This window comes from Fusarium poae (genome assembly GCF_019609905.1).
Source record: "Fusarium poae strain DAOMC 252244 chromosome Unknown contig_1, whole genome shotgun sequence".
Taxonomy (NCBI): Eukaryota; Fungi; Ascomycota; class Sordariomycetes; order Hypocreales; family Nectriaceae; genus Fusarium; species Fusarium poae.
In genome coordinates, this window is record NW_025408659.1 from 936,908 (window position 1) to 964,699 (window position 27,792).

Here is a 27,792-nt window from a genome sequence, read left to right on the forward strand (position 1 = left end):
TGCTGGTACAACTTCCATAACCAAACTCTCTAATGAATTGAAGTACCTCCAGACGAGCTTTTTTTGGTTGGCCCAAGACATGAAACAACTTGGAGGTGGAGCAAATACGATGCTAAAGTCGGCAGTCCGTTGTCAAAACTTTTGTTTATAGGCGGTTTCGCATACACCGAGCAGGGTTCAAATCCACGACACTACACTAGCACTTCTGGTGGAATTAAGATCATATAGCGATCCGTGCAGTCGTGCACGGATCCTTTTGCGCCACGTGCAACCCCTGATTTCACTACACTGAGCCCAGATGTGTCGTGGATTTGAACCCTGTCACCGAGCCTCCTATTTAGTGGCACTCCAAGCCGTTAGTGGTTCTCGATCTGGCACCGGGGTTTCCTTCTCGCAGCTTCGCGACGACTAAATCATTGCGACGAATGTTCTGAGAGGATATGCATGAAAGGCAATAGTAGTCCTCCCAAAATCAGAGTTCTCTATATCCTTCTACTATTAAAACTCCTTTAGAGCGGAGTTACCAAGGTAGAGGAAGTGGCGCCGGTATGGCACGTATACTCATCTGATCTGTTTGATATGTTCACCTATGTTGTATTGTACTTGACAATGAGAAAACATGCGCTTAGCGATCTCGCGGTACGGGTGGTTAATTAAAGGTAATACTAAAATACGAAATGAAGTCCGCACAGTTCACTGATGCCTTTCTTCCGGACTAGAAACAATCAAGGCCCACGGCTACGCATCGCTCAGGTCGATCGATATTGTAGCGTAGGAATCTTCATCCCAATGCCCTCGTCCACCATGATATGGGTCCACCTCGATAGGTGCCATAGGATCCAGCGTTGGGCTGGGATTGGCAGCTTCTAGCTTTTCGGGTTCTTGTTTATTCTCCTCCTTAGTCGGTGTTGGGCTGCCTTCTTTTAGACCAGCGGACATTTCGCGACGCATACTGATGGGTCTTCGTGTCCGGATCTTGCCCATTTCGCCTGTCTCCTTGGCCAGTTCAGGCCCTTTGCGCTCGATTTCTGTCTTGGCCATCTCAAGCACCTCAGCAAGTCTCTTTCGTACGTTGCTGATTTCATCGTTGCAATCTCCATCGCGTAGGAACTGATGAGCGCCGCGCTCACACAAGCTCTGCACAAACTCGAGGCCTTTATCAAGATTGTCGTATACATCGGGTGGCTGATCGCCAGCACCGGGCCGCGCTATTGACATGGGGCCGAATCGTCTGCTGCTCATATATCGTAGTGACGGGAGTGCGTCATCGTTGTTGCCATCCTCTGACGCGTCTTGCTCGGCCAACTTCTTGATCTGGGCGACTCGTGCAGCCATCTTGGCCTTGCGCATTAGGTTGCGACTGGATGAGACGAATCGCGCAAGTTCGTCAAAGAAGCCTTGGACAGAGCTATCATAATAAACAATGGCCGTACGTTTTTTTGTGCCGACGGCGGGAGTGTCTTCGCTCGACATCATCGAGGACGACTTGCGCCTCTCCCTACCCTGAGCTCGTGCCCTGGCCTGCGCTGTCTTGGTGATCTCTTGTTTCTGCCGAATGGAGGATGGACTCAATGTATGGACATTTGGTGGATCGGAGGTTTTGGTCAGCGTTTGCGCTGTGGCATCTTGGGTTGTGTCTTCGTCGGCAGAATCCTCAGTGTTGACCACCGGGGGATTATCTTTGGGCTTTAGTGATTCAGTCGAGCCCTTGTTACGAAGGGACTTTGCCTTTCGGCTCTTTCCTTCTGCTGCGGCGACAGCGGCCAGCTCGGCCTGTCGTCGGTCGATCTGGCCGCTGAGGTCGTCGAGGCGTTGCAGCCAGTCCGGGACGTTATTCGCAAGGTTTTTGAGAGCGTCCATAGCCATATGAAAAAGGAATCAGTGTACAGGTCAGGAAAGCCGAGTAGAAGGCGGCACAAAAGAATAGGTTTGAAGCCTAGCGGCGGTCGAAGGCTCAGAGGCAGTTAGGTATGTTGCAAATCGCAAATCTCGATGCCGCTAAGAAAGATGGATAATGGGAGGACAAACAAGCATAGAGTGGCCATGCCTGGTATCGGATCTTAAATGTCTCAGTCAGACAAACATCCCATCCGCTATTAAGCAAGCCACTGCCTGTTCTCGGACCACTTTCCAGCATACCAGGGATCTTCAATGTCTCACAAAATCAGACAAACATCCAATCCGCTATTAGAACAAGGATAGCTGTTGGGCTGCTTGTTCCTGTTGGCTCTGATCTTTCTCACATTCAGCGAATCTTCTATTTGGACGGGTGTCCACCGGTAATTCCGTAGGCAGGGGTACTCATTCGGGATGTCATGCCACACGTCCCTGACGCGCGACAGAGACCAGGGGCCGCCCAGACCCAGTCCTTGTCCTATGTTCCCGTAAGTACACTCCTGCACCAACTTTAAGTTATGCACCTATTTGTCGCTGTCCATGTACACAACTCCGGCGGCACGCGGAATTGATCAACATGCCCGAGGCTAACAGAACCAAGACGTCATTTCCGCATCTAGAGCAGAAAATGGTTTTGCGAACAGGCGATATCACACGCGGTCGAGGTGTCGCTGGAGCAAGTCGCAAGTAATACCCGGGATGGCAGAGAATTGTGTCTTGGCATTATCCAAATCGAGCACCAACACACGTCCCTCATTGAGAGTCGCTGAGCTACCTAGTTGTCTGACCACCACCATTGCGATTTCTACAATTGTCATTCCAAGCTTTAGATTGATCTGCAGGAATTAAGCACGCGGGGGAGTAGAGGCGGAAAATTCTTTTCGCGAAACGGATTTACCTTGCACACATCATCAGGGAGTCTGGAACTAACATTAAACCGTGACAGGTCGGGCGCACCCGCAACCACAGTCCCAACGTCTCTTCAAACCCGAATCTTGATGTGCTCAGCTTCAAAGTGATGCTACGTGATAATTCTACACTGGGCTAGAGTTCCTGGTAAGTATTCTATCCCAAAAGCTGCAGGGTAACTTGGACATCACCGTTGAGGCCAAAATGCCAGCCGTCTCGATCACTTAATACTAACTTCATCCGGCTTTGGACTATTTCCAAGCCTCTTTAACATGGTAAACCATGGATCTATTTCCATGGTACAAAACAGTGAGCCATATCCTCTCTTCCCAGGACACCACCTTTCAATTGTGATCGTAGTTATGGTGCGCCACCAATTCATAGTGACAGAAGACATGCCACAAAGATGTCAAAGACTGTCGTACGCCAGCCCAATGGGTTTCCACCTTTTAGAACAAGATGTTCATGAGCACATTATGCGTATCGGGGAATGGTGGTATACTTAGATGTGAAAAACGGAATAGTAGCGTAGTACGAGGCTACAGAAGTCCGGCACAGTATTACGAACACATCGAAGTTCTCCCGGTTAGCTTCTCGTCTAACCCCGATGCGACGGTGAGTGATACGCAGACGCCACGTGCTACAAACCCTGGCCGATAGGTTTATATCTGGCAGAGACTAGATGTAGAGTCTTGAGGGCGTTGAAGATGGATCAAAACTTCGGAGCTGTCCAGCCCATCAATCACCGGATAATCACGCCCCGAACATAAAAGATCAAACACCGTCAATGAACCCATAACTTTGAAGAATTGCTTGTAGGTTTCACCATGTCCCACAAGTTTGACACCAGTCTGGTCGGAAATATTCAACCGGGCGCTCGGCGTCCTTTGCGCGGACGAGTTAGTCCGTCTGGTCGTTGAGCAAGTACCTCTCGTAGTTGTGGATCATCTTTGTCTATATCTTGGTGATGTACACGAACGTGTCTATAACGCCACTGTCAATATCCGAGCTTAGGGTTGGAGATGCAATCAAATCATAGTTGAGCCTGCGAGGTGACGTACCGCTGTAAACCATCCGGTCGTGGATAATTGCGTTCCGCATCAGGGCAATATGGGCACTTATATCCTGGAGTTTCATGAACCAAGCCATGTCTGTTCAATTCATTTTTGCGTTTAAAGCCCGTGCCTCCTTCACTTCTTAGACACCCTTTTACTGAACAATAATGCGGCCGCCTTGGCGAATGCACATTCATATGGGAGTTGAGGAGATACTGAGTCCGAAATGGCGAGGCATTGCATCCCGGGACTGTACATGTGTAGGGGTCGGATATATGTTGCGAGTGTGTGGTGCCATCAAGACTCATGCGGTCAGTGATAGAGGTAGAGTTGATCGAGGTGGAATTGGCAGGCGTTAAAACAGAATGATCGATACTTGGAGCCTCGGCAGCATTGCTGCTGCTACTACTACTACTATATTCTGTTGGGGCACGAGGATGAGTGGCATCTGTTGTATAGTAGTGAATACTCGTACTTTGAGCAGAATGCGGAGGAAGTTCTCTATAATTTTCTGGCGGTGAATCAAGTGAAGATGAGAGGTTGCTTTCATTGAAGCGATGCCCAGTGCTCCCAGCTAGCGAGGTAAAGAAAGTCGACGAAAGCCCTGAAGGAATGCGTCCAACTTCCTGTTTTGGCAAATTTCCAGGAGCCAGATCTCTGAGGTGTCCAAAAGTGGAACGTAGAGATGGAAGAGACTGTGAGGGTAGCGTCTCCTTGGATTCGCCAACTGGCGCATGAACTCCATGAAGCGGCGGCAAGGGTGCGATGGATGAGTCAATCAGTGGTGATGTGACTCTATTGGCAGAAACGCATCGCGTCGTTGGTGAGAAGGCACCTGGATGGTCGGTTGGTATCGATATGTCAGGTATCATTTTGGGTACTGTAGCTATTGAAGCAGCTCCCAGTGCGCCTACGGCAAGGTGCGGAAGCGGCAACCCGCTCAGGGGATTTCCGTTCGCGGGCCTACCTCGAGCTTCTTCATCGGGGGATTCTTCGTCGCATAGAAGACTTTCGCGACCGGCTGCGCTGGCAATTTGAGGATTCCGTCCGCCGTTAAGAAGCCTGAGCAGGGACATGTCCCCGGGATTTGGACATATCTAGTCGCAATCAGCTTTATTACGAGCACCAATAGACGATGAGGACCACTGACTCGAGTTGTAGAAATATCTGGGGGAGGGCTTGGACTTGGCTCAAGACGAACGACACTTGCGGTCGGGGGCGGGCTTTTAGGATGAGACATCGCTGATGATAAAGCACAAATGATGTGCTAGAATTGAAATAGCTAGTTACGGATAGCTGGTGTTTCTGTTTCAATCAAGTTGTCGGTTGCACACGTGGCGGCCATCCTTCATAGGTAGGAGTTGAAGCGTTCAGGAGAGTCGTCGGAAGAAAACCTTTGCCAGGGCGCATAACAGAGGTGAAGGCACGGTGATGGTGTAATAGAGATTCTTCGAAGAACCTACTGTTATCAGCAAAGATATTCCGTGCGTGGGGATTGTGTATGAATAGATGTAGTAGCAGAGAATGATGTACCAAGTAAGCCACTTGACTCATATCACCCTCCCACTGGAAAAGGATAGTTCTCGTATTTCTTATTATGTTGTTTTGGTTTTCTCCGCTCTTGGCTGTTCTTTATTCAGGAACGGGTCATAGGTATCGCCAATCCTGCAGACAGGGGTACACGCTTCCCATATGTCACGCTACTCGTTCTCAATGAGTAGCAAGGACCAGGGGTTATCCAGACCCAGTATGTACCAGTCGAGGTTGGCGCCTGTACCGTATCAACTTATGAAATTGGGTAGCGCCTGTGGACATCACACCTTCATTGATGCAGGCTTCCTGCAGCTCTGATCGGCTCTAACAAGCGGGCTGTCGGATGAGTGAGAGGTTTGAGGGCCCCATAAGCGTGCTATATCCTACCGAGCTAATGACGGCAAGATATTCTGGTGGCTTTTTGGTGGCTTGACCCCACAAACGCTGCCCAATTTCATGAGTTGATACAGTAATAGTAAATCATGCTACACTAATTCAACACTGAGGTCTGCTGTCCACCATCTCTTTGCGTATGGTAATGGCTTCGCACGTGGGACTAGATTGTGGATTGCATCGAGGACCACGTCCATCAACCTGTCATTCTGTGTCTGGGCGCCGCCGCCCCACGGAAGTGGAGAGAGCTTTTCCTTCACCCTTTCTCTAATCGCGTTCCAGGGCGCATTTTTGAACAGCAATATTGGTTCCGTCGTCCTCCCGGGCGTCGCGAGATCAAACTCTGTCTGGATCACCCTGTGATCTGATCCATGCTCGGTCGGGTGTATACCGCAGTGGACCATCTCGTCTGCCAGCTCAGCTGACGCGAGCGTCAGGTCGATCGTGCTCTCGCCGCCTGGTCCTTCCCGCGTCTTAGTGCCTCGTGAGACAGGACTGAGAAGGCCATGCTCGTCCATGAGATTAATGATCGGCCCTGCCTCACCTTGTCTCCTGCCTGTCACATCGTCGCCTCCTCAGAGCTGATCGTGCCGGCACCTGCTCTGCCTCTAGGTCGCTGCGGATCCAGAGCATGCTCCGGATCGGCCATTGCATCTCATGTCTCTTTGTAGGTATGTACTTAATCCAGTCTCTGTGACTATTTGGCGTTGTCACCACCGATCCCTCCATGAGGGCGTACGGTTAGGCGACTGCCAGCACCGCATAGTCTCTCAGCCGGGTCGATCGGGCCTGGTACGGCGGCTTCGTTGCTCTGCATCCGCTGTCTGTGGCTTTCCGTGCTTCTGCCTTTGCTTTTACTCCTAGTGTGGAAGACTCGTTTGTGGACGATAGGTACCCAGCGCATTTTAATGATGTTGCCACCCTTTCCCAGTCGTCTCGCATGTCTGTAGATCTCCCGGGTGGTGCATTGTCCTGACTGTTGTCGAGGTTTCGCAATTGCTTGTAGCGCCGATCGGTTTCTTGTCGCAATAATTACATCTCGATGTCGGAGACCGTCAGGCATGCACCTGAGGACCAGTGCTATCGCTTCCAGCTCGGCCGTATATGCGCTCTGCTCGTCTCGCGGGCCAAGAGTGACGGAGTACTTTGCTATAACATCCCCGTTCACTCCTCCGCCGGTGGTGTTGCGCACAACACCGCCCATGCCGACTAGTCCGTTTCTCGCAGAGGCGCTCGTTGCGATGAGCACTTGTCTCATTTTTCTGGTCTCGGTCAAGCCGTCACCTGCAACTACACCTGCAACTGCACCTGCCGCTGCCTGCCTGTCTGAGTCGTCGTACCGGTACTCCACCACCATGTGCCTATGCCACGGTGGTAGCGCATACGGCTCGATCGTCTCCATCCGTTCTACTGTGCCATCGTGGGCGAGTGCCAGCTTCGTCAGCGGCAGGTACCTATAGTGGCAGTAGGGCTTTCTTCTATGTAGAGTGGACGAAAAGCGGGGATACGTGGATAGCTTAGCGTAGCTATAGGCCCTGAGATCCGTTCTCCCGGGCGTAATGAACACTACTACTGATCCCGCTCTGACTGTGGCCCGAACGGAAGTGCTCTTTCTAGAACGCAGGTACTATTGATACCTCATAGGCCTTCACACCCTGTCACGTCAGTCAGTGCAATTTCTGGTTCGGGGGTTGCTGCCGATCACTACAAGGGGTGCAGACGAATCGGATGCGACACAAGAGAAGAAAACGGCGTTGAAATTTACATACAACCGTGTATGCAGGAAGCAGAGGTTATCCCTGTTGCTGAGTTCAGCCACCGCAACTCTAATTTCATCCCGCAGAGCCGAGCTTACTTCACAAGCCCCAGTATGTCATTGTCGTCCAGTATGCTTGCGCTTTAAGCATCAGAACATGGAACAGCCCCGATTAGGACTATCTCCAATCACTTTGATGCGACTAGCGGGCGCCGTTTCCCTGGGCACGTCACGGCTTCGGGCTTATCTACACCACGCACTAAAAGCTCCCATCCTTTTATACTTAGCAAAAGCCCCTGTACCAAACCTACCCCTGGTCTCTTTTGCTAGGCTTACGTCCTCCTTTCTGTAATTCATAATCTCCAAAAACTCAGCCTCTACTCACAGTTGCCTAGTGCCTGAGTTTCCTGTGCACGCTGCACTGCACGTACACCATCAACATGGATCAAGCTGAATCGGACGTTCCTCCCTTCCCATTTCCTCCCTTCCCATTTCCTCCCTTCACATTTCCTCACTTCACATTTCCTCCCTTCCCATTTCCTCCCTTCGCTATAAGTATCAGCCTGCCCTGCTGCAACCCTATTGACGGCCATAGATCACCTTCATCCTCCTCCGCGAGCTAGGCTTTGGTTCGCGGTCTGAAGGCCCCTTGGAATTTGTTGCCTTTCCCATCGATATACACACTCGCTCACTCATTCTTGACTCGCAGCAATTCGTCGTCCCGTCCTCGATGGGCCAAGATCTCAAAGGCTCAGATTAGATCACTTAACCATTTCCTCTTCCTTCCAATCCGACGTGGTTTTGGATTATCTGCATCGTCAAATATCCATTCGCAGAACGTGCTCCATCTCATTCGGCTGTATGCTTTTGGTATGATTGCCGCTGAACGCATCTGTCCGTATGCGACCCTTTGCGCCTCAACATAGCATGGCCGACGACAGCTAGGTACTCCCGACCCCAGCCACACTATCCTCCTCCGCCGGATACCGCCCAGCGGCCTTCCGACGCTCCTCCATCCAGCATGGCTACATCAGTTACCGGTAATTTGCCCTTTATCCACGACTCTCGCGGCTACGGCCCGCCGCATGCAGAGCCGCGATACGCATCTCCCAATGTCATCAATTCTTACTCGCCTCTCGGCCATCAGCCTCCGCAGTACCTCCTGCCTCTGCAGCCGCAATCTGACCCCCGATCTTCGGCCTATCCTCCTCCACCGCCGGACCAACGAGGTGACAATTACGATGACCGCCGTCTACCATACGAGCAACAGCCCTATGACAAGGATCCCTATTATGCCTACTGCCGTGGACAGCCTCCTCAAGGACCTCCACCACCAAATGGCTACCCGGGCTACCCTGCTGGTGTCTATAAATACCCTCTGGTCAGATACGGCCGTGCGCCTTTACGGCGAAAACGAATATCAATTGCTTGCAATCATTGCCGGAAGAGAAAGGTTTGTGCCTGCCGATGTTTGAGGGTAACATCATTGCCGCTCAAAAATGCTGACTATCTGTAGATCCGCTGCAGCGGCCGTCAGGGCGCCCTCGGTAGCAAGTGCCAGAATTGCGCCCTCATGAACCAGGAATGTATCGTTCAACCCGTACGGTGAGAGGCCAAAAGTCTGACCTCACCACACCATTTTCGCCCATGGAGGAATTTCAACACCACACAATCAACATATTATTTATCAATAAGATGTCAATTGAGACGATATATATATAATTAGAAAGACCTAATTCTAGCATTTAATATTCTGTATAACTACCAATCTCGGGCCTAACTAAATGCAAGCTCTCAGTCCTTTCTCCAAGGAATTGATACACTTTAAAATCTTGTCCTGTGGGATAGCTTCCCACGCCAACTCGACGCATCTTGTGAATTCTGTAATTGAAGCTATATCCGTTATTATTGCTCAACGGATCGCGTGTCATAGTGATAAGTCGAGGTCTTCCCGTTTTCCAGATAGCAACCCAGAACATGACCGAAATTGTTGGTTTGACATAATCATTCTTGTTCACAAGGTCCTTATTATACTTTTCATGTGGCATACGGAAGCAGAAGCTTTTGGGGTTGCTGCTTGCGTTAGCCACAGAGACTTCATCTGAGTTGATGAACTAAACTGTTGTCAATATCGAAACTACCTTCCTTGTGATTTGCAGCATACTTCCTTCAATTCTTCAAATCTTCAATCCAACCTTGACAAAAATGAAGCCGGATTCTGTCTTTTTCTTTATTAAACTTTAGTCGATCCATTGACTTCCATATCCTCCTGTAGTGGAAGGATATGGCGTGCTTGATGGTCCTGACTGATATAGAGTTATCCATCAGTCCTCGGAGCTTCTCCCATGAGATAAAGTGGTCTTGCCGGATATACCTTAGTATATTCCTTCTCTATAATCGATTCAGCTTCAAAGGACGCCCGATACGAGTATTTCTGTTAAATGTGTGTGTTTTGACGAATCCTTTGATAATACGGTCAACTGCGCGGTGGCCTGTTTTGAACTGCCGTGCAACAGCCCGTTTTGACATCCACTCCCTCAGATTCGGAGCGGACGAAGGGTCCTTTGCTAAAGAAACCCAATCCCAGGTTCTAAGATCGACCCCCGACAGTGAAGGTGCAATAAGCCTGAGGGAACGGTGGTGGTGGGAGGTGTTGGTAACGCCTTTCGCTCCTTTTCTTCTGTTGCACCACTTCATGTTTGTTTTGTCCGCCAGCGTTTTACTATCTGAGTTCAATGTTCTTGGCAGACGACAGATAATTGACTCGGTAACACTATGTGACCGAAAGGAAAGGTACGTAGAGTATCGCCCTTATGCGAGCTGGGGTTAGCATGACTATGATTTTCGCAGCACCCGCCAGAATGGCTAAGAGGTGCTATCTGTGCCTTTTATGATAGACTAGGCATAAAAGTTCAACTTTACGTTTTGCAGCTAGTTCATAACGTCCTCGGTGCTTTAGCTTCAGCTTTAGATCGATGGTATTGTTGTATGGGTAGGAAGAGACGAGACACATCTTACATTCTGATTTCAAGAAAATATAAATAAAAATACAAAATACAAGATACAAAAAACAAAGGTGCCAGGGAACTTCCTGCTGAGCTTATCTTTCTGTATTCCCTCCCATCCCGCTCATCAGGACTCAGGACCCAGGATTCAATCGCTCGACACTTTCGCCTCCCGTCCGTGTCGTCGACAGCGCTATGGTCCTTTCTTCATCTCCAAAGTTTCTATTAAGCGTCGGATGTGTTTTATAGTATCTGCCCTGGTGATATTCGACCGAACGCGAGGCATTGCAAACCCCAAGCCTCGTCAGCTCGTGACACTCTCGACCGTCCACCCCATCCCCCCTGAAAAAAATATCCCCCACAACCTTGAGACTCGATATACAGGCCGTGATGATTGAGAGACACAATGAGACTTGGAAGCAGATCATAGTTGTGGCAAGTACCCAGGTTGCATCAGATAGAGGCCCGAATGTGCTGAGGTCAATAATCATTGGCACCACCGTGCTAGGGCGATATTAGTGATTACTCCGTAGGCTGAGAGTCACTCACATTATGCGACAGTTGAAAAGGAGCATGAGATGTCCCTTTCCAGATTTGATCATGCTAATTAATACAAAGGCAAGGATGCAAAGCGCGGAATCTGTCATGATGTTTATGAGGCCGTTGAAGATATGTGCCGATCGACTGACCGGACATTGCTCAGAGCCCCATGATTCCCCCCCTGCGCATCCGGTTATGAGAAGCGGAAGGCCTGCAACAACCCATAGGAAGACAAGCGCGACGAGAATCATATTCGCCCATCGGAGTTTACCAAACTTCCACAACCGGTTGATAAGTACCTAGAACATTGAACTCTAAAGTAGGACTTTCTGATTAATAATAGTCTAAACCCTGAAGGGAAGGGGGATCTCCGGATTTTCCAACACGGACAGGGTGTGAGGATCGTAATTGGATGGACCGCTTGTCCGTTCTCAGGAGGCGCACATTCATATTTATATAGAGAGAGAAACAAGATTCAGCATTCATTCTAAGTACTTTAGCGCGAAATCACATTGATAAGAAAGAGAAGGAAAAAAATAGCGGGTGCCATGCGATGATTATGATAAGATAATAATGAGAGTCATCGGGACCGATCTCCACGTCCCGGTGGGAAGTATCTTCCACCCTATCACTGCCGGTGCGATGGGTTCATCTGTAAATGGTGAGGCATGGATCGTAGATGCCCTTGGTCGCCCATTTGATGAGGCATCCGAGGCTGCGCAGCCATGGGACCAGGCCTTGGAGTATGGCAGCTAGGTGCGCTTGTGCCGCTCGAGAAGCTCCAGCTGGTCCGAGGATCATGATCATAGCTGAAAAGATCTCTCTGCAGGCCTTCGAGAATATGCATGTCCGTTCGAAGTGCGCTCGTTGCTGTTGCCGACTGTCGCAAGAACTGGATCGTCATGTGGAACAGTGTTCGGAGGAGTTCCTCATCCACATAAGTGTGAAGAATTGGGTCACGGAATGCAGCTGATAAGATTAACAGGTTTCCCCATTGCCTACAATGTGGTCAGTTGAGGTGGAGGCAGTTGGTGGGGGAAAGGACTTACGCGTGAGCTGTGCCGAAAACATTGGTGATAATCGGCCTCTTGTCTCCGAGACCATGGAAGGCACGGGTGCTCTCGATAAGCGCCTTGATGCCCTTTTTGGCCAACTCGACAACTTGAGGATCGATATCGCCATGCGTTCTGGCTTTGGGGTGCATGGCAGGTGCAGTGATATCCTGTCGAAACTCGGAGATGACGCTGGGAAAGTTGGGGCTCGATGCATGGTTCTTGATAGAGTGCGAGAACTGCAGAATTTGTTGGATGAATGGGCGGTAAGTAATCGCCTGGGCTCCCCAGTACTTTGCTCGCAATCTTGCCGCCAGAATATCATCTGCGGGTGGATCATCCTCTCTGAATGCGAAACTGGGAGCGACCCAATGCATGCCCGAGACAGCATCAGAAACAACGCCAACATTTCCTAACTTATCCTTGCCTGGTTTAGCCTGATCCTCAGGGGCGTAGAACATTCGGTGGATGCTGTTGAGGTGAGTTCGTAGATATAGCTGGCCTGGGTAGCTGTCGAGGATACGCTGGTCGAAACCTTGCAAGAGACTCATGTTGGGGTGCGGCATATCATCTTCGTGCGAGAGCAGGCCTGATGGAGGGAGTTGCATCTCTGCAATGATATCACTTTCTAACTGCAGGCAGGTCCAGAATGCGAGAGAAAATTGGTTGTACTTGGTTTCCTGAATGAACTCGTTGTTGCGCTTGATTCGTCTCATTTTGTCCAAGCTCCTGGCATCTCGTTAGTCACACCATCGCCTGTGTTTTATTGAAGATCCTAATACCCACGGTCGCATAATGGCCTGCAGCTTGTGGCTGGCCGTGTGAATGAACGCAAAACTCTCCATTGGTCTACCCAGCTGGCCATGATATAACCCAGCAAAGATGTTGGCGTATACATTATTCATGTTGTACGCGCCAGTGTGGTTGCCAAGGATATCCGTAGCATATGCAAAGTATTCTAAGCCAGGAATCACCTCGTAGTTTTTCGTAGGGCTGCTACCAGCGCCGGAAGCACCCACGCCACGGAATAATGGACGGTCGTCAAGTTTCGTATCCCCTTCCTCCTTCGGCGAGGGCAGACCCGACGACGAGTGCGATTGGGACGAACATCGCCGGCGAGGGCGTCGATCGGACGGCGGCGGGATGGCTCCATTGCGAAGGACAGCATCAGGGACATTATCGCGGTGAAGGCAAACGCTACCCAGAGCCAGAACCGTGAGAACCAGAGCGGTGTGGATGGACCGATCTGGTCGACCAGTGCGAGATGGCGCGGGTGGTGGCTCGGAGCCATCCAACCCCGGCGGTCGTTTTCTCTTTGAGCCTGCCACTTCTTCCGTCTGCGAGCCTCCTCCAACGTCAAAGGTGGGCTTTGATGTTTGTGGTTTCGCTGGACGTGGCTGTGATGCTGGGAGGTTATCCAGAAAGTGCCTGACCAAATCGTCTAAAATCTTGGGCTCAATGATAGGGTGCATGTTGAGAATGTTTTTCTTGAAACTTTCCACATACGCCCACACTTTCGGCTCAGAGAAGTCAGGGTTGCCATCAACCAAAACGCCCCCTTGTATTCCACTTGATCAGGAGGGCTGAGTCCACCAAGCTGGCCCCAATCAGCCGCCGGTGAAGGAGATGCGGTATCGGATGAATCGTCCGCCATGTCCAAGTGGCCATGGTCGGTCGGTTCTCGAACTTGTCGCGATGGGTGAGCATCTTCACCTTGCCCATAAACCATCATAACACCTCTGTTTTGTTCTTGGCTGATGGGGTATTCGCTGATGAATCGGACACCTTCGCGCTCAACGTGGTGTTTTGCAAGCTCCCTAATGGAAGGCCATTCCAAGAGCAGGCCTGCTAAAGTCGTATGATTGATGGGAATCGCGGGCTCACCAGGGGGAACAGGTGGACCGGGCTCAACCTCCATTTCATCTTCAGCCATCATACGAAGTGGCATAGATTCCGATGAGGTGTGATTGCGGTAAGGATCGGCGTAGCAATGGTCGGCAGAAGCGTCGTTAGCCACGTAAGGCGATGCTGGCGCGCACTTGTACTCGTCGTCCGCTGATGGTTCTGTCGTTGGAGTTAATGTCGCGATATGCTGGTGCAAGAGGGATTCCATATTGGTCAATCTCTGGTCGAAGCGCCCCAGGTGCGACATGATAGAATCAAGTGAAGCCAGAACTGTATTGAGACCATCCCGGATATCGGCCTGAGCCTTGTCCGTGCTATTTGAACCGTTTAGTCTCCGCACGGTTCAGATAAAGATTTTACCCAACTTACGGCTTAAGGACTGGGTCACGGTATTTGCATTCCACGCCCTTTCCCGAGCACATTCCGCATGGTATCTGCTCATCACATTTATGTTTCCGTCGCCGGCAACTCTCACACGCCTTTATCATATTAGAACTTGCGCTCTTCCGATTCTCAAGAGGCTCGTACCTGAGAAGCTCGCGTGTTCTTCTTTTTAGTCAGGACGGGCGACGAATACCCATCATAGAAGGGTTCCTGAGTGTTTGGAGGATAACCTCCATGTTGCTCATAGGGCATCTGATGAGGTACGGGAGTAGGCTGTAGGAAGCTGGGCGCATGATAGCCACCCAGTGTTGGGGGCATAGAAGTTGCGCCTTCATAATTCATGTGTCTCGGTGGATTATCCGGATATGCGCCAGGAGGAGGTGGTGGTGGGAGCGAGGTTGGCAGGAGATGAGATGTTGACGACATTCCTTCGGGCGCATGGCCCTTCGAGTTGGGTAGGGGTCCATCCTCGGCAGGATATGACAAAGGAAGATTAATGTTGGACATTTCAAAATCAAGCTGAGGACTTGTAGAATTGGCAGAAGGGCTCCGTCATGGCGGACCACCGGGCTGCCTTGTCGGGTTGCACAGCATTTTAAGTCAATGTCCCTGCCCTACACCAAACCCAGTACACCGGAGGGACGGGATTGACCCCTCGTTTGCAGAAATTGCGTGCATTGTGGCTAACAAGGGGATGGTGTTGACTTTCCTTTCGGTGCCCATGAAATGTAGCATGACCGCGTGCTGATGGTTGCTTCTCCGGAACCCAACCTCGCACACTTCTGCCTCATAAGGCAAGGCGACGTCTCGGAACCCTCAAAGCGTGGGGTGTCTCATTCGTATCTCGAATGCCATTTCAGCTCCCAGCGCGACAGGGGTCTTTGATCATGTCTCTTCGCACCCTGTTTGTGCGGACTGTCTTCTAAAATGCGGAACCAGGATCCTGAACAAGGTTGGTGCATGGGGCTGTTGGCGTCTTAGTGTCGCCTCGAGGCCGTCGTATACAGTACCTGCTATCAACAGTAATGGCCGATCATCCCCGCTGGTCCCTGACAGATTTCGCTAGGTGACATTTGCCATTAGTGCATGCTGGGAGGAAATGAAACTGCGGACTCAACTACAACCCAATATAAACTACAACAAGCCGAAATTTCTGATCTAATCTATTAATTATACTACAAGAATAGAGGCGATGTAGAGAAAAACGTACTTAACCCTGTAGTCTGCGATGTAGAAAAGTAGCAATTTTCCTTAATATTATTATCGTCGATGCAAGTTATCGAGGTTGGAGTCTCGCGTCTGGAGTCTTATTTCCCCCTTCAGCACATGCCCATCACGGAAGGCAATGCAGCTTTGGGGAGCTGAAGGACAGTATGGTAATCTTAACTGTATGGCGCGCTACGAGATGCCTTGATATCTACGATCATGTCTTTGCAAAGGCCAACCAGGAAAGAACGTAGACACCAACCCAGACATGGAGATGCTGTCCTCACCCTTATGGGACAGCCCCTGACTGTTCGCGTACATGAGGCTGCAGGATTCCGTTCTCTCGTTCCCTGCTACCGCTTCCCTTTCTTGAACCTGCAGTATGTACCTTGGGTCGCAGGGGTCTAGAGAGAATGCTGGAAGGTCGCTCTCGTTACTATATCCATCCTTTACTTCAAACGAGGCTCTTAAACTACATGCAATACGTTTTTGACCTTGCACCAACCTGCTTTCCCCCATCATTCGTACATGTTTACCACATGTAGAAAACTCCTGGACTTCCTGGACAACAATTCATGAAATTCAGGTTCTTGATGTTTGTTGTGGGGGGCGCTAGTAGCAGATCTGCATTGGGCTCATCGGAGATACATTCCAAAATTAGCGGCTGAAGTTGCAAGGCTGGGAATGTGTACCTCATAGGTAGAGGTATAGGTTAATTCACACGATATTTAACTTAGCATTGCAACTAATGAATCTATCAATCTTTTGTCAATTTGAATTATCTGATCTCCCCCACCATTTTCTCGTCTTCGCTTTTACAAAGTTTTCTCATTTCTATCACCGCTCCAATACCTGAGTACGTTTCTCAATCATACCAGCCATGCATAGTGACGGACCCTTATTATCTCATTTGACTGCCGTCTTCCGCCAGGTAGGCAAGTTCAACATCTCTTCTCAGAATTGAGGCTGAAGGTTATCAAAAGCTAGCCTTAAACCACCGCGTAACAGCAGAACTTGTACGGAATAGGCTATCGGAAGAAAGGATATGCCAGGTTCGCTCAGGCCTCTGCAGAGGAAAGATAGGCGAGAATCTGGACACCAAAGTCTTGATTTTGAAGATGCTAATCCATCTTAGTGTGGCAAGGATGTTCCCAAATAGCGATAGAAGCTCTCTAACTTGGCGATAGGTAGGATGGAAAAAGGAAGACGGTTTTCACTGCACTCGAAATGGATGTGGACATCGTCATCCTTTCGCTCAACTTGGAGATTGGTGGGAGCACATGTATGTACATTTGGACAGAGTCTTCGGTCCATTAAACATGGACGGCCCGAACATGCAGATGCCTCAACTGAACGATAAGATGCTCAGGAAGTTGGGGCATCGTTTTGCTGACTGTTCCATATTTGCCTGCAGTACTATCTAATTGCAACAACAGAAGTACTAGAAGTCAAGACAAAGGGTTAGAAGCAGGCAGTGGCTTACTACTAGAGCCGTCATGCATGTAGAGGATAAAAGTGCATCGATACAGCAGGACAGTAAAAAATGTATTTAAATGGTCATTCAATTAGCATTACGAGTTCACTGCTTTTAAGATAGTTACGGTACCCTTAATTAGGTCATTAAACTTCCCCAACCGCCCTTCGTATTTCATGTCTTCCGTTTCCTCTTTTTCCCTCCTTTTTTCGATTTCTGAATCTTGAGAATTAAAACCTACATCCAGGTTAGTGATGCCATTATTACTTCGAGATGCAGTCTCACCTTTGCCTTTTCTTCAATTTCTCGAGCCTCGTCCTGTCCTCCCATCTCCTCGACGTCGTCGCGCTCTATTCGGCCCTGAATAATATTGAGAGCGGGCTCTAGCAAACGCAGCATGCTATCCTTTGTCATATCTTCGTTGGTTATACGCGGGTGCTCGCGCTGCAAATCCATTATCCTCAACCAACTATCGATATCAGACCACTTCAGGAAGTGGCCCGTTATGGACAGCGTGTCTTCCAGGCGAACAACACCATGTGGAGTTCCGGGCGGAATGAAGATGGTCTGTCCTGGTTTCGCAACCACGTACCGGACTTTGTCCTTATCATATGAGCGATCCTTAATCCAACCTTCCATGTCATCCGCTGTGAGACGGGTCAGCCAGATAAACCCAAACTCCCCGTCCTGTGGTGTGATCCAAGTGGCGAAGCCATTAGCGTCGAGGTGTACATCCGTGTTGCTCCCGCGCTGACCTACGAGTGAGCCTTCGAACAAGTTTTTATGCTGCCGCGCCTCACCCGTTGATGCAGCGTCTCTTTGGGCTGATTTGATGCTTAGGCTGGCATCAATGATAAGATGAAGAAATCTACAAGAGTCTGGTTCAAGCATCCTTGGATAGATATTTGGGGAACGGGACCGGATGTCCAGTGCGTTCACTGGGTCATCAGACGCCTTGTCGGCTAAGAATCTTTGAGTGAGCTCTCCTATCGTGAGTTTCTCGTAAGAGGTCTCATCGATGGAACGGCTGGGGATCTGCACACAAACCTCGAGATCTGGCCCGTCACGCCACTGTGCTAAAAATTGCTGGATAGGAGGTTTTCCGAGTGGCCATTTATAACTCTGCTGGTCCTTGGCTATGATAAGATTCTTGGTTTCGGTCAAAGCCTTTTTGCAATCCTCATGGGTAGTACAGAAACGTGCGTCTATATCTCCTTTGCTTTCGTCCAGGTTTGGGGGTGAAGCGTTGACCAGATAACGATAAAGATTCCTGTTGGTACGTTCGCCATGCGTCATTGCTTCTTGACCATCACCAAACCTGCACATCAGATCCTGGAGAGCCTTCTGTTTCCATTCCTTATCATTGTAAGAAGAATGTCGTGTATTGGCAGCAGTGGAAGGTCGACTAGCCACAGGAGAGCCCAATGCGAGTTTTTCCTTTTGTAGTAAGGTATGGCGACATTTAGAAACGTTACTTGCCGACATAAGTTTATGACAGACAGGGCACTGTTTTGTTGGTCCGGGCGGGCCTCGCACCATCTTCAAGATTTCTCCATGCTGCCTCCGAAGGTGTTCCAGTATGTTCTTTATTGGTTTCTTCGATTGGTCCGATTCACAACGTTCTAGCCGGCAAAATGCTCGGTCCCCTTCATGAAACTTTTTTATGTCCTCTATTCTATACAATGTAAGCCATGGACCGTCAACAGCCACATCCGTGGCGTCTGTATTCGGATGAATATTTTCTAAAGGAGACGGCAAAGTCATAGGTAACGGCTGGTTGACGAGCTGGTTGACGAACTAGTTGATTAGCCAGATGACGAGCCGGTTGGCGAGCTGGATGACGAGCCGGTTGACGAGCTGGATGACGAGCTGGATGACGAGCTGGTTGACGAGCTGGTTGACGAGCTAGTTGATGAGCCAGATGACGAGCTGGAAATGCTTGATAGGATGGGCAAGACAATAATATCTTCTTAAACCCTTATTATCACTACGGTGCTACTTCTGCTTCCTAGTAGCGATTGCAGCAGTCCACCCTGTCATCTGCAGACCGGTGAGGCTGCGATAGCCAGACCTCGAGATGAAATCCGCATCCTGTAGCCCGCCCCCGACTATCTACTCAGGCGAGTATGTTAGATCATCCCAAACCGTCCCTATCCCTGCCAGCTATGGATTCATTCCGTTGTCTCGCACACTGAAACTACTTTGCATTATTGAACCTGCATTGCGTACCTTCCATTTGCAGGGGTCTAGAGAGAACGCTCTCAAAAGGTTGCGCACGCTACGACATACGTGTTTTCCTTTCACGAGACTCTAACAATGTTTTGGTATGCACTTACGGTATTCTACTCCTCTATCTCTCTTTTTTATTCTTATGAATACCATACAGAAGACACCTGGACTTCCTGGACAACAATTTCATGCACTTCTGGTTCTTGAAGATCGTTGTGGAGGGCGCTAGTACCAGATTTGCATTAGTCTGATCGGAGATACGTACTAAGATTAGCGGCTGAGGATACAGGGCTACGGAAGCCGGCAAAAAAATATTTTAGGTGCTTAGCCAACGCAGGGGTCCGCAGATGTCGGGCCAGGGTTCGGCCGGTTCCGGCTCGCTTCGCTTCACTATAGAGGTAACCTGCTGAAGATTGAATGCAATGTAGTCTTGGTCCCACACTTGACGGTGAGGTGGACACTCGATGCTGCCTGTCTAGCTTATGACGCCGAGCAATGTTCGTAGACCAATCAGTTCCCCTTCAATCCTGTCCCCACAACGGGGATGCATGGAGGTTATGGGGTTTGAGCGGGGCTTGTCCAGTGAGAAGCCGGCCAACGGTCGTGGGCCACGTCATCATAGAAAATAGAAAGAATATTGCTCAAAACATCTCTCTTTCTCTGTGATCACCTCACCTCACTTCACTTCACCTCACCTCACTTCACTTCACCTCACTTCACTTCACTTCACTTCACTTCACTTCACTTCACCTCACCTCACTTCACTTTAATTCACTTACCATCATCTCATCCCACGCACCCCCAATATCGTCAAAAAGACCCTTGTGTTCGCCGATATGGCCCTTGACGACAATAAATTCATCGCCGGACTCCAGGAGAAGCTCCGAGAGTTTTCCCTTGGGTACCTCCCTTTGACCACCAAGCAGATCAACCGCCTGAAGCAATCCAAGCTTCTAATAGCACAAGATGCATCGCATATCGTCAAAAATATCCCAAAAAAACGAGCACATACTATTTTGACTGAGCTATGGACGCATCTGCCAGAAGTCTACTTCTTATGCTCTCTGGCATTTACTCAGACTGAGCTCGCGTCGCTGAAATCACGCACTTATCTGGCCGCTGCATCGCGATGGTGGCACGAAGTGGATAAGCCTCAAGGCTTGACGAGAGTCATCGATCTCACCAAAGACGCTCTCCCATCAGTACTAGAATCACCGCCTAATTCACGAGAAGTCCAGATTCCAATCACTTGCAAAGAGTTATTTAGCTTTCTTCTGGAACAATTTGGGGATACGCAGCTTCAAATATCGTGCCCTTACAATGGAATCCCTCTCCCGTTTGTTAGACTTGGATCGAACGACTCGTTTGTAAAGATGGAAATGTCTGTGAGCATGGTACATGCAATTGGACGGCAGGTTATGCAGAGGCAAGCACGAGAAAAAGATTCTTAACAGGTTATGAGACGATAAGACGGCTTTCCTAGGATCCCACATTCTTGCCCTGGTTCAATCGTGATAATACAGTATCGCTCCTTCTCGTTAGGGCTTGTGATCACATTCTCATGCAGGCTTTGATCTTTGCCGAGTACCCTCACAGCTCCATAACCGCTCTGAACAACGACAAACACTCCGCAGACTCTACTAAACTGTACGGCTGGCACATAGTAACCTCCCGTCCCTTGTGTTTCGGCAAGGAGCTCCGTTTGATCATCGAACTAAGTGACAGTTAAAAACGTAGCCTGAAGATAAAATATGCGAGCCTACCAGTCTTTGGACCTCCTGCTTGAGTTTTCCCTCGTCTTTGGCGATAGCCTCCGATATGTGCTGCACCATATCTGTGATTAATTAAGAGAAAAGCAATAATACAAATGGCTGTTTGAGTGTGTTGCAATTCGGAGCTGAGGGCGGTGAGAAGAGTTGAGTAGGTAGTGTTGCTAAGCTTCTTAGGGTACAGGGTGGTGCGGGTCCAGCGTCAGTAGTTTCTTATTTTAGCTTTAATGGAAGTAACCAAAAACGGACTAAGCGTGGCGCATGTCATGTACACAGCCAGAGTCGAAACCGACCCCGCCAGGTATCAGACATAACAGAGTCCAGTTATTTCGGCGTCCGGGCTTCAAAGATCCGTAGTATAATCGGCTTATAACTACTCTCTTTTCATAAGAGCTAGCTCGGACTATCCTCATCATTTCTTCCGGTCATGCATGGAGTTCAAACTCACTTGGGATCACTGATACCCATCTAAATGCTGTTAGTGAGTACGAAGGGCAGGGATCATCCCATCGTCGGCAGTACGCGGGGCATGCGCCACGTTTAGTCCATTTTGGGGCACTCTCAATAAAACTACAATAACAAGTTACTGACACGCTGAACTCGCACCACTCTGTAACCTTCGGCCATTCGGGTAGCGGCGTATTCGGCAAAATTCGTGCCTAATGCCGCCGCTAGTGACGTTATAGCATGGTCGTCTAATTTGAGAATAGTGATGCAAACTAAGACTTAGTGAAAATAGGTAAAACGTATTGAAGCTAACGATGACTAAAGCGGGAGGAAGAAGCGTAGGGGATGAGAGGGAATGACGCGAGGCGAAAGGAGATGAAGGAAGATGAAGTCCGGCGAGGTGAGGTAAAGTGAAGTGAAGTGAAGTGAAGTGAAGTGAAGTGAAGTGAGAATATTCATGGTGAAAATCCATAGTTAATAATGGGGCAAATGGGTATTGGATAAGCGTGAATAATGGGGTGAGTGGATCAAGGTGTGGACCCAAGTATCATTTGATTCCTTTCCTTGATCAGGGATTTGGTTCAATTCCTCCTCCCCTTCTGGATACGAGAATAGTATGCGAGAAAGGAAAGTGGAGCCCATCAACCTCGAGTAAGATGAAGTGAAGTGAAGTGAAACAAAGTGATGTAAAGTGAGATGAAGCTAAGTTAGATGAAAAGTTAGATTATATTGGAGAAAAAGCATCAGACAAGCTTGTGCGCACAACCATAGTCGGTAAATATTCACCTTTCAGGTTGAAACCAGGCTTGCAAACAAATAAATCAAATCCAAATCTATTCAAATCAAATCAAATCTATCCAAATCAAATCAAATCTATCCAAATCAAATCAAATCTATCCAAATCAAATCAAATCTATCCAAATCAAATCAAATCTATCCAAATCAAATCAAATCTATCCAAATCAAATCAAATCTATCCAAATCAAATCAAATCTATCCAAATCAAATCAAATCTATCCAAATCAAATCAAATCAAATGGGCCATAATGTTATCCAAATCAAATCAAATTTATTTGGATATCTGGCTATTTGGATAAGTCCCACTTCTGTGATCTGGCCCAATCACTGCCAGTCATTATGCCCCTGCCCGCGTCGCGTAAGGTTACACGAAATTCTGGTTTCTTACCATCATGCGACGCGCTGCATACGAAATCAGTTTATTCTAAGCCTATGTCGGCCTTGCAATGAACACACCGCACTACTCCATGAATGGAATGATCTGAGAATATTGTAAAGCGATCGGCAATTCACTATATCCAGATGTGGAGGCGTTTCCCCGAGGTCATCAGTTTCGACAACACGTGCAACACGAACCGCTTCAAGTTGCCACTCTTCCAAGTTACGGGACAGACCTGCTTGGGTACTGTCTTCAACGCCGCATTCGGGTTGATCGACAACGAGAGGCTTGAAGGGTCCCAGTTCCTTACAAACGGTGTACGCACGCTCCTCGACCGATACAGCACCCGGACCCCCGACGTTGTCATTACCGACTTTGACGACCAGATGAAGAAGGCACTGGGGGTTGAGTTTCAAGACGCCCAGTAGCAGCTTTGCATCCACCATATCAACTCCAATGTAATACTGCAGTCCAAACGGAAGTGGGCGCACACCACGAGGGATAGCAGGACTGGCGAAGAGAGCAGTTCGGATGAGCCCGACGCTGCCCTCAGCCAGCGTGATCGACAGGCAGTACAGGCATCCGGAAGGCAAGAAGAGCCAATCACCCACGATAACTTGTCTCGGCTGATAACCCACGATTACCACAGAGTGCTTATGCTATGGAGGCTGGTGGTGTTTACCGAGACGGAAGAGGATCATGAGAAGGCCTGGGAGTGCCTCTGTACGCAATTCGGTGACCAGAAAGCAATCCTTGCGTATCTATATGGTACGTACATGCCTGTGAGGGCGCAGTGGGTCCGTTGTTTTATCCGGAAGTACCGCAACTTCGGCATTCGAGTGACCTCCGGTACAGAGGCTAGCAACAACAATATCAAGAGCTATCTCCTGAACGGCATGAGTCATTTGTATCGGCTTGTCGAGGCAATCCAAGGTATGCTGGAAGACTAGGAAAGGGAGTTTCGTCAAGCTTGTGTATAGGACGAGGTGTTAACGGCGCGAGAACACGTTGGTGTTAGATTTTTACCAACTACACCACACGCCACCAAAATGGGAATCCCCACTTAGAGCAAGGCATGAGTGGTTTTTTATATCTGACAGTTGGGTGCGGCTCAGAGTATCTGGGCGAGCTCCCTAGGATGGTATCTCAGAAGGCACTTTCTTTACCATCCACAACCCCTCTTTCGCCACCACCCCTCTTTCGCCAGGCAAAATAAAAAAAGCTCCACCAAAACTCACCAACTTCACTTACACAGAATTTGACCAAATTGACAGAAATGCGTAAAATCATTCATTTAATGAGTCATAAGTAGATCAATCTATTGTGCTCTGGTTTTTTTCACTATCCGCTGCGACCGCCTGGTTGGTTGGTGGGGTATGTTTTCCTCTCTGACTTCTATGACCGAGCCAGCCTCCGATGCTGACTCTTGCTCGCTTGAAGAGATAAATTCCACCCCGATAGGCGTATAACGAGTCGCCCCTTCTGGTATGGACTCTTTACCAGCTAGAGTCTCTCCAAGAGTCATGAAACGTTTGTTAGGATTCGGCACCGCCTTCCTCTTCTTTCCTCTTTTCAGCCGAGCCAATTCTTCCTCTAGGCTGGCAATCCTCTGCGTATGCGCCGCTACTGTCTGCTGGTGAGCTTCAAAGCCCTTGGCTATCACGTTGTATCGTCTCCGCGTCTTTGGTGTCTTGTTCAACCCAAGATCACGAATTTGACGGCTCGTCTGTGGCATATCGTCCGAGCCAAGATACGGCCTGGGTTCAGGCCAGGGTTCGGATCAATTCAACGAGCATCAATATAACACCTCGTTGATAGATAATAGATGATTACGTAATGACAGGTGGGTTGATTGATAGAAGTTGATAAACAAACGACATTGATTGATAGATGTTGGTATCCGTTGATAGGTGTTGCACCCATATTTGCTGACAAACCAAGCCTCTAGCTGTTAATCCTCAGATTCTTCGACATCTGGTATCATGTTGCCCGTCCACTTCAACATTGGATCAAGATCCTGGATCACACCAGCGTGGTACCAGCTCCGGATGGTCTGACAGAGTGAAAGAGTATCGGCATGCAGTCGGTTGCGCAGAGGAACCACCATGTGACCGGTGACGCTAAACAGACGCTCGACCTCAGCACTCATGGGAAGTACAGTGTGTAGATCTAGAGCCATGCGTGATAGCCGAGGGTATTTTTGCCTTCTCTTGTGCCAGTAAAGACGCGGGTCCTCCACATGCTTATCGCCTGCAGCGTGATCATGCTCCCATAGTTCAAACTCATCCGGCTCAGTTGCCGCTGGCGACGCACATGGTGACAAGGAGGCTGACGTTTGCCCGCTGACGTCTCGCCTTTGCTTTTTGAAGTTTGTGAATTTGTTGGTCGAAAGACGAAGGGCTTTCCTAGGCGGCTCGAGGACGTCTTCAGCGTCAATCGGCAAATCTTTGTACTGTTCACGCCATAGGCGGTACACCTGTTGCCTCGCTGCGTCGATCCAGTTGGGGTGATCTTCGTACCACCCGTCGAAAGCGTCCCAACGTTTCCCAGGATTCAGAACCGCGGCAGCGTAGATCAATGGTGATTCACCCGCCTTCGCGTAGTAGGAATCGAGCTTCTTCCACGCATTGTTGACGTTCACGACCAAATGATCACCTTCAGGAAGACCTGCCACGATGCCCTTCGCAGTCTCGAGGCCGTCGAGGAGAAACTCATATGCATCAAGGATTTCCCAACTTGCGCCATGAATCTGGTCAATGGCTTCCTCGCCAAGGCTTCGCTGTTTCTCGCGAGACTGGGAGTCGCCCTGCAGGGATTTGATGACAAGCTCAAAATTGAGAAGGATGTCATGGAGAGCTTGTATTGCCTCCCAATCACTCTCTTCCAGCCTATTGCCTTCCTGGAGAAAGTAGGGTTCTCTGACGCCCTTCCTCAAGTTGCCGCATCTTGTTCGGTTCTCAGAGTCGAAATGTGCCCTAGCCTCGAATATGAAGGTATCGTAAAAAGGCTTTAGTCGAAGCGCGCGTTGCATCATGTAGAATTGCGAAAGCCATCGGGTGGCATTGTCGGTGACAACCTTAACTGGTTTATGGGCTTTGAACCCAGAGTCTTCTGCTGCCTCTCGAATGCGGTGCTCCTGGGCCGAGATAAGCTTCCTCGTCCATAGGTCTGACCGATTGACTTCTTGACAGAAGTTGTGAAGCTTCCCAATGGGTCCTCTCTTCCTCCACTGCTCGTGTTCGCGCTGCACAGTAAGCAGGCCATCGTTAACATCCCGCTCGAAAGACTCATAATCTTGGCCGAAAAGAAGGGCCTTTACAACCAAATTTATAACATGACCCAGGCAGCGAACTCTGCGCTCTGGCCAATGAAAGCCCAGGGCATCCCCGATTTCCGCCAAAGCCGTATCGTTGTTCGATGCATTGTCGACAGTGAAATATCCGATCTTCTTCTCGATATCGTAGGAGCTGATGACTTCGAGAACCGCAGCGGCGATATTCTTCCCAGTATGCCTGCCATCCATTTCAGGCAGACCAAGCACAATTTTGTGGGGTTGTGCCTGTCGGTCGCGATATACGGCACTGACACCATAGAGTGAGAGGCCGTTTGTTGAAGTCCAGCCATCAAAAGCAAGATGAACTTGACCAGAGCTCTCCTGAAGCGTCTTGGCTACCAGCCCCTTGTTTTTCTCGTATTCGCGAAACGCAATCGCCCGCACGCTCTTGTCGCTGATGTGCGCGCGTTGGATGCCGACCGAAGGGCTGAGATACTCGAGGACTTCGCGAAGAAAGGGATGTTGCGCGGTGCGGAAGGGCAGGTTGGCGCTGACCATCCACTTGACCATCTTGCGTTGGAACTCCTCCTTGTTGAAAGAGGCAACCAGTCGATTCGCCATAGCTTGCTGATTCGCGTCGTTGACGTCGAGGCCAAAGAACGAAACGACCGACATCTGATCCGCCATGTCATGTGGACGTTTCAGAGTATTCGGTACGGTTCGCTTCGCGCTCGCGTTGCGCACGTTGTGGAAGCTCGAGAGATGTAGCTCAACGTTGCTGAGGTTTCGAGGGTCGTAGTGTGAGGGTCGAAGGTCTCGCTTCTTAACGCAAAAGCCGCAGACCCATGTGGCACTGTTGCCCGCCTTTGAGATATCGAAGCCGAACTTCCATACCCATTGTCTTGTAGATGACCTGCGTTCACTGAGGGTGTAGCCTTTGAATCGTTCGAAGACGAAATCATGATCCTCGTCAGTAAGGTCCAGGGGGTCAGAACCTGTAAAGTTGGCATCATGAGCGTGGGGATGAGGGGAGGCTGATTTGCTTCGCAAAGGCGTTGACGGTGTGGATGATGGAGCAATGGTGGCCGAGCTCTGCATTTCGTCAGGTGGTTGCTGTTGGCGAACGCGTCAACGACGCGTCTCGTTGCGCGCGAAATATCTTGCCTCGGTCCGCCCACCTACCCTGCAGTCCGCCGTCAACAAACATCAACTTCATCAACGTTGATGCCATCTCGTTGAATTGATATGTCTTGGCGAGTAATGAAATTGATTGATAGATATTGAAACATCTCTGACGCCCGTTGATTGATGGTTGATGCTCGTTGAATTGATCCGAACCCTGTCTGGAAAGAGCTCTTGCCGCCTGGTCAGTATTCGCATATTGAACCATATCAAATAAACCACGAGAATTATCGTGAATTGCCGATCGCTTTACAATATTCTCAGATCATTCCATTCATGGAGTAGTGCGGTGTGTTCATTGCAAGGCCGACATAGGCTTAGAATAAACTGATTTCGTATGCAGCGCGTCGCATGATGGTAAGAAACCAGAATTTCGTGTAACCTTACGCGACGCGGGCAGGGGCATAATGACTGGCAGTGATTGGGCCAGATCACAGAAGTGGGGCTTATCCAAATAGCCAGATATCCAAATAAATCTGGACATCGCGATTTGATTTGATTTGGATAACATTATGGCCCATTTGATTTGATTTGAATAGATTTGGATTTGATTTATTTGTTTGCAAGCCTGCATGAGAATGGTAGTGATTCCATATCAAAGGATGA

General features: G+C 49.4%; 7 protein-coding genes across 7 annotated transcripts; 3 read left to right on the forward strand and 4 right to left on the reverse strand.

Annotated features, from left to right (window-relative positions):
- Positions 1-738: 738 nt before the first annotated feature.
- Positions 739-1,866, reverse strand: FPOAC1_013067 (uncharacterized protein; the record flags this gene model as incomplete). The annotated part of the gene is made up of 1 exon (XM_044857409.1): positions 739-1,866. One exon carries the CDS (start codon positions 1,864-1,866, stop codon positions 739-741), a length of 1,128 nt encoding a protein of 375 aa, XP_044701592.1.
- Positions 1,867-3,838: 1,972 nt separating this feature from the next.
- On the reverse strand, positions 3,839-5,100 carry FPOAC1_013068 (uncharacterized protein; the record flags this gene model as incomplete). The annotated part of the gene is made up of 2 exons (XM_044857410.1): positions 3,839-4,957; positions 5,011-5,100. The coding sequence occupies 2 exons, from the start codon at positions 5,098-5,100 to the stop codon at positions 3,839-3,841; spliced, it is 1,209 nt and encodes a 402-aa protein (XP_044701593.1).
- A 3,463-nt stretch (positions 5,101-8,563) lies between these two features.
- On the forward strand, positions 8,564-9,151 carry FPOAC1_013069 (uncharacterized protein; the record flags this gene model as incomplete). Its single annotated transcript, XM_044857411.1, has 2 exons — positions 8,564-8,995; positions 9,059-9,151. 2 exons carry the CDS (start codon positions 8,564-8,566, stop codon positions 9,149-9,151), a joined length of 525 nt encoding a protein of 174 aa, XP_044701594.1.
- A 2,564-nt stretch (positions 9,152-11,715) lies between these two features.
- Positions 11,716-14,935, reverse strand: FPOAC1_013070 (uncharacterized protein; the record flags this gene model as incomplete). Its single annotated transcript, XM_044857412.1, has 6 exons — positions 11,716-12,085; positions 12,137-12,868; positions 13,013-13,580; positions 13,646-14,358; positions 14,414-14,523; positions 14,573-14,935. 6 exons carry the CDS (start codon positions 14,933-14,935, stop codon positions 11,716-11,718), a joined length of 2,856 nt encoding a protein of 951 aa, XP_044701595.1.
- A 2,410-nt stretch (positions 14,936-17,345) lies between these two features.
- On the reverse strand, positions 17,346-18,404 carry FPOAC1_013071 (uncharacterized protein; the record flags this gene model as incomplete). Its single annotated transcript, XM_044857413.1, has 1 exon — positions 17,346-18,404. The coding sequence occupies one exon, from the start codon at positions 18,402-18,404 to the stop codon at positions 17,346-17,348; it is 1,059 nt and encodes a 352-aa protein (XP_044701596.1).
- A 128-nt stretch (positions 18,405-18,532) lies between these two features.
- On the forward strand, positions 18,533-19,082 carry FPOAC1_013072 (uncharacterized protein; the record flags this gene model as incomplete). The annotated part of the gene is made up of 5 exons (XM_044857414.1): positions 18,533-18,558; positions 18,607-18,685; positions 18,735-18,792; positions 18,869-18,874; positions 18,922-19,082. The coding sequence occupies 5 exons, from the start codon at positions 18,533-18,535 to the stop codon at positions 19,080-19,082; spliced, it is 330 nt and encodes a 109-aa protein (XP_044701597.1).
- A 1,091-nt stretch (positions 19,083-20,173) lies between these two features.
- Positions 20,174-20,788, forward strand: FPOAC1_013073 (uncharacterized protein; the record flags this gene model as incomplete). The annotated part of the gene is made up of 1 exon (XM_044857415.1): positions 20,174-20,788. One exon carries the CDS (start codon positions 20,174-20,176, stop codon positions 20,786-20,788), a length of 615 nt encoding a protein of 204 aa, XP_044701598.1.
- Between the last annotated feature and the right edge of the window lie 7,004 nt (positions 20,789-27,792).